Genomic DNA, 14,880 nt, shown 5'->3' with positions numbered 1-14,880 from the left:
TGGTGTTAGAAAAGCAGTTCCTTAAATAGATTGCCATTTATGTTTCTTTAGAGCATTTGAGGGCCAGTGAACTGCTGTGAAACTTCCACTTTTTAAGACAGGCCTCGGATACTAAAGGAAACAAATATCGTATGTAGTAAAATGAGGGTAATTTAAGTCCACCACAGGAACCAGAAGTGTACTTTGTAAAAATGGAAGCTGAAATTATGTAATCATTGTATGTCTCTTGGAAACTCAGCTTTTAAATGACACTTTTATAACCTTTGTAAGGACAGCAGTATGAGGATGATTTTTTTTTTTTTAGTTTGCTTTTGATGAAAGGGCTTCCTAAATACAAATGACTTGTGTAAATTCCAGGATAAAAGCATGAAGAAAATTGCTTGGTTTTAGTCAAGCTTTAGGAAAGAAGGTAAGAATATAGTATATCATGGAAAGAAGAGAAACCTGTATGATGCCAGATTGGTACTTGCAGCTATCTCAGCTTTGCTAGATGGTTGGAGTTTTAATAGAAGCAGATGAGCTTGGCACAGCTGTGATCTCACACTGGAATACAAACATTGCAGTTATCTTTTTCCTCTATTAATCATAAATGCCTTACTTGCTTTTACTTCTAAGTAAGGTAATTGGGAAGTCTGGTATGTCTTTTGATTCAAATGTCACATTTTCTGGCAACTGGTAGGTTGGAGAGCTGCATAACTTAAAGACTTTTTCCATGTGAGATTTCCATCTATTTCTGTGAATCTACCACCAGTATCACTTGGACAAAATAAGCACAGGGTGAATGAAAATCAAACCTTGACCCTTACTTAGGCACAGGCTTTACATCTTTAAAGAGCTGTGGTTTCAGAGATGAAAGGTAGATAATATATTTTTAAAAAAATCTTAGGTATAAAAGAATGATAGTTACAGAACTTGCCTTGTAGAGCCTTACTATATGGAAATTCTTGGGTCACAATGGGGAGGCAGATGCTGCAGCTGTAGAAGGATGTAAAATACACAGATGAGATTTATACCTTAATGTCTTGAGCACTTTTTCTGAGTGAATCACAGATGGCAGCATCACTCCCAACTCCATTTAAGGCTCTGAGCATGGAAACTAAAGCTTTAACTGTAGGTCTCCAAGTATTCTGAGCCTCTAGAAACTGGGCTATTCAGCATACCTATGCACCCAAAACAGCTGACTAATGTAATTCCTCCCCTGTTTCCCAGAGTAATACTTTTGGGGTAGTGGCATCTGCTTTTCTGTGGAGACCAAAAGGTAAAATATCGGTGCTTCTAGCAACTGTAGCCCCACATAACGAAGTTTTTGCGTGTGCAAAAGAATGTGCAAATGTGTGCTTCCATTGAGTTCTTTCACAGCACAGCGTGACTTCATGGATGAAGTTACAGCTTTTACTGCTGGTTTTAGTGGGACAGTAAAATGGTATATTATTGTTTAATTTGTGATGAATGTGAGAGATATTATTAGCTTTTAAACTTATAGTTGTTATTTCTAATAGCTCGCTTACTAGTGTCGCGCAAAATCCATACCAAGTCTGAGGCAGAGTTAAGTTGTGGCACTCAGTGTAACTCAAACTGTCTCTACTGAGAAACTTTGGTGTTTTCTGCATTCAGTCAGGCTGACATGGTAGTGCAATGGGAACTGAAGGTGCTTAATTAAAGGGGTGGTGGGATGCAGCCTTACTTAAAGAAGGTGGTAATACTAAGTAGCTGAATATGATTAAATTGATAACTTGTCTTGAGATATTTGGCCATTCCCCCCCCCCCCCCCCCCCCCCCCCAAGCCTTCTGGGTTAATGAGAGTGAAGTTCTGAGACCACACACAGTTACATTGAGAAAACAAGAAATCTGAGTGCCTGGACTGGTCTTTAATTTGTTCAAAACACAACTACCTCAAATATGAATCTGGTTCAAGATGGTAAGCGCGTTTTGACCACAGTCTGCTAGTGACCAACATTCATCATTGCAGGAAACTTCCACTCCTGCAGGAATATCTTAGCAGTAGAAGAAGGCTAAAGGTACAGGTATGGTGTTTTTGTCGGTTTTCAGCCCCTCTGGGAATGCAGTGCGTTGGGCAGTGTGTTTTGCCATAGCTGTGCCCTGCTCGGGGAGTTGTTCTGTAACGCTGCCTGTATGCCAACTGGCACTGTCTAAATTAAGTTTGCTTAATTATATATCACATAATTATATGTGATAAGTCCACCTTGTCCAGCATGGATGGATGGAAAATAGCTGAGACCCTTGCTTTTAGGTTTATGCTTCACTGAAAGATGTTAGCTAAAGACTTGAGAACTGCACAGATGTGTTTTCAAAAGTATGTTTGAAACTGGGGATCTCTTTATAAATAATCTGTGCCCTATGTATTTGCTTTGGAAAAATACTGCCCCTGAAAGGGCATGTATAAATAATATTAACAGTTAGACTATGCTTTTCTTGTCACCATTCAGCTCTTGGTTTATGGTTGACTTTGCAGTGAAATCCTAGTATTTTACTTGGAAAGTGCAGTCTCAATGTTAAAGACTTTCAGGATGTAGGTGCAGCTATAATGCAGAAATTCCTGGATTACCTGGTTTATTGTGCACAAGCATTTTTGTTAATCTAAACCCTAGCTAGAAAATTTCATCTAGTTGGGACTGTGTTTGGTAATCTAAAATTAGCATGGTTTGTACAGTTTACTGATTGTATTTGGAGTTCTTTCTGGTTTTGAAATGGAATCCAAACAATTCCGATACTATCATTGCTGTTATGTTTATTTTGTCTCTTAGATTTTTCAACTGGTTTTCTAACTTCAGAGTTTCTACTTTGAGGGAGATGTAATTAAAAGTCCTAACAAAATGCAACAAAATATGTTAAATATTGTCATTTTACTCTGGTAAACCTGACTATGAAGGATAGCTTCTTTCTGGCTTTCAGGAGACATGGAAGTGTAACCTTTCTCAAGCAAGATTAAAAAAACAAGCTCTGTGGAGTCTGATCTCTTATTGGCATTATTCAATATTCCTTTCTATATTGTTAAAAGCATCTTAATTGGGTTTTTTTTGCCAGCTTTATATAGGAAGATAACAATTTATGACAGATAATGTCTGGTAAGTGAAGTGTGGTGTTATTTCTGTTACCTTTTTATTATCTCAGAAACCCAGACTTGGGACTTCCCTGCAGGAACCTAGAAGGATGTTCCTTGGGTCTGAACAACGTGCACATTCTATACTCATCATAACCAACAACGATGGGATGAAGTGCAGTTGGTGAACATCAAGAGATGGGATGTGAAAAGCTGGCATGTTTGTGATGGCCATTTTGATATAATGACTTATGCTGTGTCTTAAGTTCAATCTTTCCCAATTTTTCTTGAAAAGACTTAAATGGAAAAAGGCTATTTTACTTTAAATTATCTAAATGTTATGCACTTGCACGGTGCCTCCATGAAGAGATAGTTTGTCTTTGAACGTTGGCAAAGCTGCTACGGGATATTTTGACTGCATAATTGACTGTGGTGCATAACCACCCTTAATTCTCTTTTCATTTAAGGCTTTATCCTTTCACTTAAATGTTTTATGTATTGTTTAGTTTTACCTAAGTAAACTGAAAGTGACTCTTACAGAGATGTTTTAGAGAACTTAAAACTATACCAAGTGAAGTACCAACAGATGGGCAAGTTTAAGGATCACTATATGCCTCACTGCCTCTTATATTCAAGAATGATGCTTATGACCATAGGGAGTTAATCTACAGGGCAGGTGCAGTAAACATAAATGTTGCCCAAGAGGACTCAACTTAATCAGAGCAATATAAAGGTAAATACTAAACTAATTTTCTTCTGGCATACTATACATTTTGAGGCTCAAACGTTGTTTTATTTGTGTTAGAGGCAAACAAAATTGTGTAATATGACACATGAGGATTAACTTAGGTAGAATAAACAAGATAACCATAATGACGTGGAAAGAATGTAAACTTCCAAATTTTAGAGAAACCTTCAAGTATATATAATTCCGTTTATTTTTCTTGAGGATCATGAAATTCTTGCAAGTAAAAACATTAAGTCTGGATGTTTCTGTTTTGGAAGAGAATTATTATTCTGTTCTTGCACTTCTGGCATTGGATATACATGCATCCATGTCAAGACCTTCATATTGTAGGCACCAAAGCATACCAGACCCCTTTGAACACTCTTAAGATGAATTCCTGGTTTTGTTGGAGTCAGATTTTTGAAACAGCAGGGAGAGCAAGTTGTGATTTTTCTACCTTTGGTTTGATTCCTTGCTGCCCTACTGCTGAGGCAGCCGTTGTAGCTGTGGCAGGGCCCTGAGTCAGAGGTTTGCACTGACTCGTCTGCTGTCGATACAATCTCACATTCGCTTTGCAGAAGTGTCAGCTAACAGAGTGGCATTTCCTGTTGGAGTGATCAGGAGAGTGGCAGGAGACAGGATTTACGCAGCTGCCTAATGAATATTCTAAAACATTTTGAGTTATTTTAAAATATGTGGCTCTAATTCCCCCATTTAGCTTATGTAGTTGTGAGGAAATAAATGTAACTGCTTACAGTTACAATGCAGTTAAACAATACTGAAAGTTGCATTTCCCAATTGTATTAGTACAAAGTTACTCTCTGAGCCTCTGCCTAAAGGGAGTAATTGCTGTTTATGTGAAGGTTCTTCTCCTCACCCTGTCCCCTTTTTTAGTTACTCTGTTTTCTGCTCTAAAATCCTTCCCATTTTACTCTTTACACCTTTTTAAAATTTCTTCTATTGCTAAATCCCAAACTCAGATAATACTACCATTGGTTGCACTGTGCAGTGCAGGGAGGGTTTATCTGACATTGAGTGCTTTTGCTAGTTCTTGCGACTTCTAATGACTTAAAGTATCTGGTAGCTAAAGGCAACAGTGGGAGGAAAGACCTGCGTGAAGATGATATATGGTTGTATAAGGGGAGTGTGATCAACCCCCGACTTCTGCTAGTGCAAGAGAAGAGAGTTCTTAGTGATGTGGGCTAGGTTTGATGATGCGAGGCAGTTGAAAGTTCTGTAGCTGAAACAAGTGATACGGAGGATGCAGGCTAGTACTGCTAATACTGAAGAGAAAGGAGATGGACTGATGTGAGTTTGATTCTGAGGGAGGGGAGGAAAAAAGAAGTACTAGCACCACAGCTAATATGGACCTTCAGAGTTTGCCAGTGTAGCAGGGCATGTGTGAATGGATGTGTGCAAAAGGCAAACAGAGATGTAATGCTGAGCAGGGAGGAGAGGGCTGAGTAATGGGGTGATTTTGCAGCTGTCATAACACAAGATATGCTGGGTAAAGCTATGAAAACCAAGTAACTGGTGATACAGGGCTGCCTTTTTTTTTGGTAGTGTCTGTATAGCCTGGTTCTCTGTGTACCAAATGGTAAATTCTCATATACCTCAGAGGTTCTTGTATAATTCAGGCTAAGGGATTCTGGCCTAAAATGTTTGCCTAGGTACAAAACATGAAGAAATAACTAGGTGGAAATGGAATAAAGATAACTTAAAAACATCTATTGTTTTATTCAAACTTGCTGTACAAGTTCTTGCTCTGTATTTCCTGTGGGCTATTTATTTTTGCATATCTTTCCATTTGCAGTCTATTGTAGTTAGAGGGGTGTGTGAGGTGGGTATTTTTAACTGTGGTCATACATCTTTCTGGTCATATTGCTGGCAACTCTTCTACTGTCTGCAGTCACTGATACATTCACTCTCCAAGATGTAATGGTTGGTTCTAGTGATTTGGAAGAGCAATTCGGTTATGGGGATGCTAATCTGGATATAAGGCTTTACACTGTAGAAACCACCACGATCACAACAAAACTACACACAAAAGGCCTTCCTCCCTATATGCCTGTACACTTTTCTGTTTCAAAGTGATAGTGTAATTAGCAGCATATAGCATAATCATTTTGCTATTTCTATGCCTTTTTTTTTTTTTTTGCAGATCAGTAATTTTAAGTGTAGAAGTGCAAACTTACTGAGACAATAAATTAACAGTAATAGGAAATATGTGAATGACTTTTAAATAAATTATCTTTCCAAAAGTCATGGAAGTAAGAGATCTGGGAATTTTTGCAGACAGCATGCAATCCTAGCTGGTTTTGTAGGCTGGTCTACTTTTTGGAAACCAACTGGAAGTATTTGAGAGAGACTTGTAGCATTTCAGGCCTGTGGAGGAGATCTGTATGTGTGTAGAAGTAATTGCTAATCTAAGCTAAGAGTGATTGGCAGATGATGGAAAAGAAACAGTATTCTTAAGTTACTTAAATAGCATCAATTTCTCACTAAAGGACATAAGGAGGACTACAACCAAAGTCATAAGACATAAGTATTTATTTTTTGGGGACTTTTATTAAATCTTTACCTGGGCTTTAAATCTTCACCGGTGACAGCAGCACAGAGCGTGCTACCTGTTTAGACTTTTTTATTGAATAAATGAGCAAGGAACAAGGAAAGAACTGATGACTGATGCTTGTAACCTTAAGTACAGCAGAATGTAGAACAGGGTGTTAGAGATTTGATATGTAGTCTCACTTTTTCAACTGAGATAAAAATAAGCAGTATGTCATAGATAATAATAACTGAAAACATTTTTTTGAAAGGACTTAAGTAGCTAATACTTATGCATTTAAATTATTTATTCCATATGAAGGCCATTTGGAAACACAGGGCAAGGGGAAAGCTTGTCATGACAGGATACCAAGGGAGAAAGTGATCTCTACTAATAATTTGGAGTCCTAAAAATCTTCCCTGTACATATTTTTAACTGTCACTACAGGCCTATTTTTCTTTTCCATTCTGGAGTTTTCAGCACCTTTTTTTATATCTTCACTGGGTTGGCCAAAATACAATCAATCACAAATCTTGAACCTTGGGGGTGGAGAGTGGGGTAGTGAGGAATGTCCTGCGTAACAGCAGCGATATTAGTTACAAACAGCATAATTCTTGTTATATTCAAATATGTATGGAGTAATGTATGGGCAGCACTTTATGGATTCAAACACTTTCACATATTCTGAATGTATGCCCTGTGCTTCTGCCTCTTCAGAGTTATTCCTGGTTTTCTTCCAGGACAGGTTTTTGGAGAACTTTCTAGGAGTTTTCTGTCTGTGAGGTTTGTGTGTGTGTTTTGTTTTTCTAAATGGGGGGGGGGGGGAAATCCTGGTATCTGCATCAAGATTCCTTCCTACTGTTTAAAAATAGTTATCCCAAGCAGAACTGATTCTTAGTTGTATATTAGGGAATAAGTCTATAGTTAGTGAGCACAAAGTGTGTACTGCTGGACAGTAGTAGTAGTTGTAGTTAGCATCATTAACTTTGTAATGTTATAGCTGAGATATTCTGTTCCTGGTGCTGGGATTCAGCCTAATGGGCTGTCGGGAAGTGGCTTCACAGTGCTTTTAGTTTTCTGAAGCATTCCTTTTGTTAGTTATCTGTAGTTACCTGGCTGTATGGAAAGTGGATTAAATACCAAAGAAAGGTGTTCTATTTGCCCCCAGAAATAGTAGAACAAGGCAAAACTAGGAAGGACTGGACTCATGGGAGTAATAGTGGAACAGCTCTGTCTTCAGAGCTCACCTACTAGAGACACAGACTGGTGTGGAAGAACACTCAGCAAGTGGAAGTCACAATGTAGTCATCTGGCAAACTGCTTGAGTTAAGATGACTGGCCGTGCATTAATGAATCACCAACGCTCCACCAAGGGACCATGATGATGGGGAAGAAAGTGCGTTGGAGGTGAGTCACAGGAGCCCCACCAACAAAAATTTCTGAGTGGAAAGTATGTATGTGGTGGTGAATCACCAAGAACTCCACCAAAAGTCTGTGTGTGCCAGTCTTAATGTTTGTGGAATGATGAGTATTGGTAACAAAAACCTCAGCTAGTGAAAAAATCAACACCTCTCTATAGAATAGACTGTAAGGTTCTGGGCCAGTGTTTTAAACCTGAGTAAGTTGTTCTGTCCAGCTACAAGAAAATGTACTTGCAAGAGGCACAGAGTTTTGCTATTTAATTCTTGAGACTTTTGCTTTTTTTAAAGAGGTGTCATATCTGTCTGGCCAGGTACCTGCCTGTAGAAGGCTTTTCTAAAAGATGGATGACACTTGAAGTTTGTAAAGTAATTTGAGATTTTGGTGTATAAGGTGCTGTGGATATCTAGGAGGTTGACTTACTGACCTTTTGAAGGAGGGGAAGGAAGCTATGTTCTATGTTTTATCTGTTTGTTTAGTAGAGTAAATCAAAGATGATATATAAATTTTTGCTCTAAGAAATTTTAGTATAAGATTGATTAAAAATTATATAAATGGTGATAAATACAAAAGATGATATAATGCATACATAAATCTGTATTAAAATAGAAAACAGGTGGGACAAGAATTTCTTAAGTAGAGAGAATTGGCCAGATAAATACAGACCCCCAACTTCTTCATTTGTTCTTTGTAATTCACAGTGCAGCAGTGTTGTTTCTGTAATAATGTTGCTTGTCCCTTGTCCCATTCAGTGGGGAATCTTCCATTCTTAACAAAGACTCGATCCATAGGAGGCTTGCTTTCTGTGTCTCTGCAATCTTTCTTCATGGTGGTTTCCAAATTCTTAATGTGCAGGCATATTTAAAATCTATAGTGGCATTCACTTGATACACTTTGCTAGAAGAGCAGTCTGAAGAGTATACTGGACTTGCTTCTTAATGAGTGGCAATACTGATGCTTTTTTCAGTTTCCAAGGCAGCTTTCCAATAGCTTGTTAAATGAGATGCTGATGGAAGTTATCCCCTTTAGGTAAAAGAAACTAATAGAGTTTTGGGGTTTTCCTTATGGTGAGATGGGAAGTCTTGAATGTGTGATACATCAAATATGTCTATTAATTATTGTTAAAATTGAATAGGCATTATTTAAATGAAATGATTATATGATTAGGAATTAGTTCTCAGAACGGAGAAGATCCATTCATGAAGTGTGCTGCATCTTAGCCAGACATATGGCATATGTTCTAATAAAAGGGAGCTCAATATCTAGATGACAGTAGTGGTGATTGTCTTGTATGTGTGCAATGTGCCAAATACTGCTTTGCATCACTTGGATGGAAGCCCCTTTCATCTTGAAAGTCATCTGTTTCAGAGGCAGCTGGGTAATGCTTCCAGCTCTTCCAGCACCTGTGGCTTGTGTAAGCTGATTCTGGTTTGAAACATTTAGCCAAAATAATTAGTAGAGAGTTTCTGGCTCTCGTGTGTGGCAAGTGGGTTATACTTGAGGACAAGTGGACCTGCTCTCCCTGTGGCAGCAAAATGAGGGAATGGGTGATGAACAGAGTCCCTTTACTGTACGCTTCCTTAAGGTGATTCTGGAAATGTAGAACTTTGTTTCAGCTGCTTTTAATATTTGAGTAGTGACCCTTAAGTGCTTTTGAGGGTGGTGATATGAGCATAGCATGTATCATAGTGCACACACACACACATATATATACACATACATGCTCACTTATCTATGTTCATGTATATATGTTGGCTTATATATATAAAATGTATATGAGTAAGTTTATATATATGCTTTATTTACATAAAAATGTAATATGGGATATTCCTTTTTATAAAGGCAAGAGCTAATTCTACTAAGCTTGCTTGCTTCTGAAGTAGGGTTCAGAAACACCATGCTTAAACATCTTCTGAATGTTTTTGGGAAGAGAAAGCTGAAGGAGAAAATGTTTGGGTTTTAAGCATAATTGTACAGAATAAAGACAATTCATGTTTTTTGAAAACAAACAAACCCAACAAACAAATGAGCAGAGTCACAAATGCCTCTTTCCCTTTGATCCTACTTCTCAATCATCACAGCTCACCTTTTTTTTTTGAATTTCAAAGAACTTGTTTAAAATACCTGATGCCTTTTTTGAATGACTAGCATAATAAATCTCCAGCTCTTTATATATCAGAAGAAATTTTTTTTTTCTGGAGATGGAAGGAAAAAAATCACAGGACGTGTATGTGTGTGAGATCACCATGTGTGTATCATTGGAGGGGAAGTATTATTTCTAATAAAACTTTATTTGAAAACAGACAAGATAGAGAATGGAAGAGTGGAGTTAATTTCTTTACACTTTCAATGACATAGAGCATTAATTTTTTGTAGTGATTTTTTTTTTCCTGTCACTACTTCATAGTGAATTGGGATTGCAGCATGCAAACTTTAGCTTTGTTTCTGTGCCCAGGTAAACTGATAGGAAATCTTTTTTGGAAGTGTTAGTGGAGGCTGAAACTCATCACAAGGAACTGGTGAGTTCACATTTACATTCTTGTTGCATAAACTCTAGTTAAAAAAACCCCCACCAACCATGACACACATTTGTATATATATGCACACACACATAACTGGAGGTCAAATGAAAAGCTCTTACAGAGGAGAAAGAGGGAAATACTGACATGTGCTTTGTAATAACTCTGGCATGCGGTCATTTCCAGTGACACTTGCAACTCTTCTCTGAATTGCCATTTATTTAAGAGAAATTATGAGACTTGTTTCCGGAAAGGGATTTTGCAGTTTGATGTTCTTCCATGGGCTTCTATGCAAGTACAAGACTGGAGTATTAGAAGACAAGAAGTATCACTGTTTATGTGATGTATTTTCTTTGGGAGCACTTTTTCATCTAGGACCACAATAAAACTACTGACCTTATCACAGGCTACTAAGTGGCAGATGCCAGATAATGGTTCTCATTTGTTGCTGCTAGATTTGAATTGATAATTTAATCTGGATCATATTTACCAAGTGCCAAATCATATTTTTCTAGAGCAGGAGTGCTTTTTCATTAGTGTTACAGATCTGAAAAAGTGGGTAATGCAAGAGTCTGGAAGGATTTTGTCAATTTTAAAGAAGAAAGAGCTAATTTAGTTAAGTTCCGGGTAAAATTTAGAATATAATTAGAAATTTATCTCAAACAGCAGTGTTTGGTTTTGTCTTTTTAACTCAGTTTAATTTAGTTTTATATAAAGTGCAACTTAACTAATTATATCCCCAATATCCTAATTTAGGATGCTATGAATAGGATGTCTGCCACAGTGCAAATGCCATCCCATCTTTTCACTCCCCTAACTTAGTTCTTGTGAGGGTACAGTGTAAGCTGGGACCCAGGAGCTTCTCCATAGTCCCTGTTATGTTTCCTGCCAGTAACTGAGAATCAGGGATTCTAAAGCTGTCCAAAAGCTTGAATAAAAGGACTTCTAAAAAAAAAAAAAAAAGCCCTTTTAAAAAGAAACTGCTTATATAGTTCAGCATGCCTTCACTGGAAAAGCTGAACTAACATAGAGTTGCTCTAATTTCACTGTGTTTTAAGCTGCTTTGAGTTCACTTATCAGGTCAAACTGGTTGTTCTCTGGGTACTGTTTTGATGCTGTGGGAAGTCTGCGTGCACTAGGGCCCTTCAGTTTCACTTGGGATGCTCTTGCTCTCGGTACGTCTTGACACTGGAGTGCAAGTCAGGAGTCCAAGGTCCCTTACCAGCGCTGCCGTGGAATGTCTTCTCTTCGTCCTTGGATGCAATGTAACAATACTTATTAAAGCTTCCTTAAGAATACTTTTTGGAGATATGTGGGTATATGCAGGTCATTGGTGTTAGTCCAGCTAGTATTCCAGCGTAGGATGTGATGAAAACAGTGAAAAAAGAATCAAATAATGATTCAGAATGAGTAAACCCCCACCAACCCAACAAAGAAAACACAAAATGAAGTCTGTAGCCACACTGGCATGTGGATCTATTTAAGGAGGAGGAAATTACACACTATTACTGTCTCATGCATGTACTATGTCCTTTAAAGATTCAAAGAATTAAGAGATCTAAGAAGCTGGCTGGGTTAAATGCACTTAATATAAACAGTATGATGCAACTGTCTGTATTCCTGTTGTCAAGAGCATGCCTTGTGGTAGACTCATGACGTTGTGAACTACAAAATACGTGAACAGTTTGTACTTGTGGGATCCTTATAAGAAACCAGGTGTGAATGTGAGTTTCCTATGAAATGTGAGACAAGGGAAGGCATGCTTGTAAAGTGAACACTTGATCAGTGTTTCATCACCTCAAAATGAATTAGCTAAATATTAATCACAGAAAAGCAGGTTGTAACTTCAGGGAGAGTGAAGTGCTGTTCGCTTAATGGCTGTGCTGTCAAAGAACTGGTTGTGGACGAAGGTAATGTTGTATGCTTCCAGCACTGGTTGCTGTCAGCCTCTGAAGAGAGGAGTCTAAAACATGCTGGTTAATTTGTTTAAACCTTTGGATCAGGTTCTGTTAATACTATTTGACTGACTTTCTGCAGGTTACCTTGAGAAGCAGAGTGTGCAAATGCTGACAGCTTCTCCAAAATACCAAGATCCAAAAGACACTTTAGGTTTTTTTGGTTAGTGTTTCATATGTATAAGCCTTTTAGGTTTTTTGCCCTGAAGTCATAAAGATGCAAAAGTGTGTTGATTTTTTTTCTTTTTTTTATTTATTTAAATGAAACCAGAGACTCTCACGTAATCATGACTTTGAGGAAACTGAAGAAAATTACCCAGATGTCACCAATGCAACAAGGTGAGATGGCCAGACTGGATGCTCTAGTCCATTAAGCTCCTCTATAATATAACATGCAAGTATAAAAAAGCAATTAAAGTGACTGCCTCACAACTTCAGACTTTCTCCAGTTATTTCAAAGAAGTATTAGGTCCAGTACCACTGATGGAGTGGCTGTGGCAGTGGTTACTCTCTAGCATAGCAGCCATAGAAGAATCTTTTTGCTGTTGTGGCTGTCTTCAGTTTGTTCTTAAGAATACAGCATTTCTTTACGTGCATGATTGCTCTGAAAGTGGATTATATCTGATCAGCAAAAGGCTAACTAGGTAATTTCTGAAAGGCTATGCCGGAGCACTAACACAAGAGGCATACAGTGATCTTTTGAATTGTCATTGTGGGTTATTCATAAAGCATTTTATTTTATTGAGAATAGTACAGATTATTGGTCCAAAGCTGGTCTCTTCCATGTAACTGTTGATAGCAGACATATTCTGATGATGGATTTGGCTCAGTTCTTGATTGATTAGAAGATCAGAGTTGATTAGAAGAGCAGGATTCCTAATTGTCTGTCAAGCTTGTCCTGTTTCATTGTGTTCTGAGAGTCAAGGCCTCCATCGCAGTAATTGGTGCTTGCTCTGAGCTCGGTTCCCTGGCATAGCTGTCTGCCTTGGCTGCCTTTGCCCTTTCCTAGTCAGGCACCATCGAGGAATTCAGCTGGTGTTATCAGTCCCATATGTAATGTATAGCAAGACAGAAACACACAGATAATCTGAAATGATATTGTTACAGAAATGTATCAAGGAATATTTAGTAAATGTTAGAATACTGCTTTGGGCTTGGTTATAGCTAATGTATTGTAATGGGAGTGCTTGAGATAAAAAATTGTCCAAAAATGCAGCCAGCTTGAACAGAACCCTATCATAGCAGCAGTGCCAGCTTTCTTAAGAGTTGACAGCCACCAGTAACCTCTTGCACAAGAGCACTTAAATGCTAATGCTTGAATATCAGGAGACTATTAATGAAATCAAAAATACTAGTCTTGAGAAGATTGCTTCCAGGGGCTTATTCTTTGTGCATCTTATGAATCATTACCACTTGAACTTCAAGGTAAGGTCATCTTTATGGGAAGATGGGAAAGGCTGATCTGAAGAGAAAAAGGAAGGTAATTTGGAAAACTAAAACTGCTCCTATTAAGAAAATAGGTTTAAAAACTTCTCTAATTATAGTGTCTTGTTCCATTTGAGGTAAAATAAATATATATATAAAAATACTTGCATGAAATCTAATAGCAGAAGCATTTGTATGAGGGTTATGAAGCAATAGTCTAATCAGTGCACAGAAACTTAATATTGCATGTCAGTCTGGCCTGAGTGGCTTACAGACCAATTGGAAGGAAAAGATGTAACAGACCCGCAGGATGGAGAGTGGGATGATGGGCAAGTGGTGTGTTACTGCCACTTTGAATTTTGGAGCGGACTTGTTTAGAAATGAATAAGCTAAGGGGCAAGAAAAAAGAGGATAAAAATAAAAGGTCTGAGAGACCAGGTCAGGGAAGAGAGAGACAGTACCTGAATCCTGGTAGTCTGATGCTGTGGTTCAGGACTCTTGCTTGCTATCCTAGGGATGAAAGGCCAGAGATGGGGCGGGGCTTGGTGGTTTGTGCTGGGAGCGAAAAGAGGAAGGAGGTGGAAAGGATGGGTAAGAGTGGACTAGCACTGCTGGTGCTGGCAAAAGAGCAGAATTAAGCAGTGGCTCCTGCTTCATGGTTCTTGTCAGCAATAACTGCTGCCCTCTGTACTTGAACCTCTTTGTCTCAATAACAGACAGGGATAGTAGCCTGGTTTGCAGGGTCAGGCAGGTGTTCAGGACTGTTTCCCTGCTCCCATGTGTTTGCTCTCCAGTGCAGTTAAACTGCTTTGTCCCTGTCTAGAATTGACTCTCTGGTGAAGGAGGTTGCTGTCCAAATTAATTTAGACACTACCAGAGGCCCATTGATATTAAAAGATTGAGGTCTATTTTGAAAGAGTGCCTACCCTCCTTTGTTAGAAGCTATAAAAGAATAAAAATGGGAAATCTGTTTGCCTAAAAGATGGGAGTGTCTAGTGTGGCTAATGTGTGGTTGCTGCTGCTGGAATTTGAGCATAGAGTGTCGATCATAGTGTGACTAAAGACGTGAATACTTAAAAACTATTAAAAAAGGTCAAGAATATGTCTTGCAACTGCAAATGTCTTGAAGTCAAAGTAGAAGCCTTTTAAAAGGCAGAAACAGGATTGCTTAGGTATCAAACTCTCTCTGATAGTATGTCACTTTCAGTCTTTTATGACAAGCTAGA

The 14,880-nt window shown here is 38.2% G+C and overlaps 1 protein-coding gene across 1 annotated transcript in view; it reads left to right on the top strand.

Annotated features, from left to right (window-relative positions):
- Window positions 1-14,880, top strand: part of KCNMA1 (potassium calcium-activated channel subfamily M alpha 1) — a 494,552-nt gene that overhangs the window by 21,024 nt on the left and 458,648 nt on the right. Inside the window, exon 2 of the mRNA XM_075757828.1 lies at window positions 12,501-12,568. Within this exon, the coding sequence (XP_075613943.1) occupies window positions 12,501-12,568 (68 nt within the window). The remainder of the gene's footprint in view (window positions 1-12,500; window positions 12,569-14,880) is intronic.

This window comes from Balearica regulorum, chromosome 7 (genome assembly GCF_011004875.1).
Source record: "Balearica regulorum gibbericeps isolate bBalReg1 chromosome 7, bBalReg1.pri, whole genome shotgun sequence".
Lineage (NCBI taxonomy): Eukaryota > Metazoa > Chordata > Aves > Gruiformes > Gruidae > Balearica > Balearica regulorum.
This window is presented reverse-complemented; position numbering and strand designations above follow the sequence as displayed.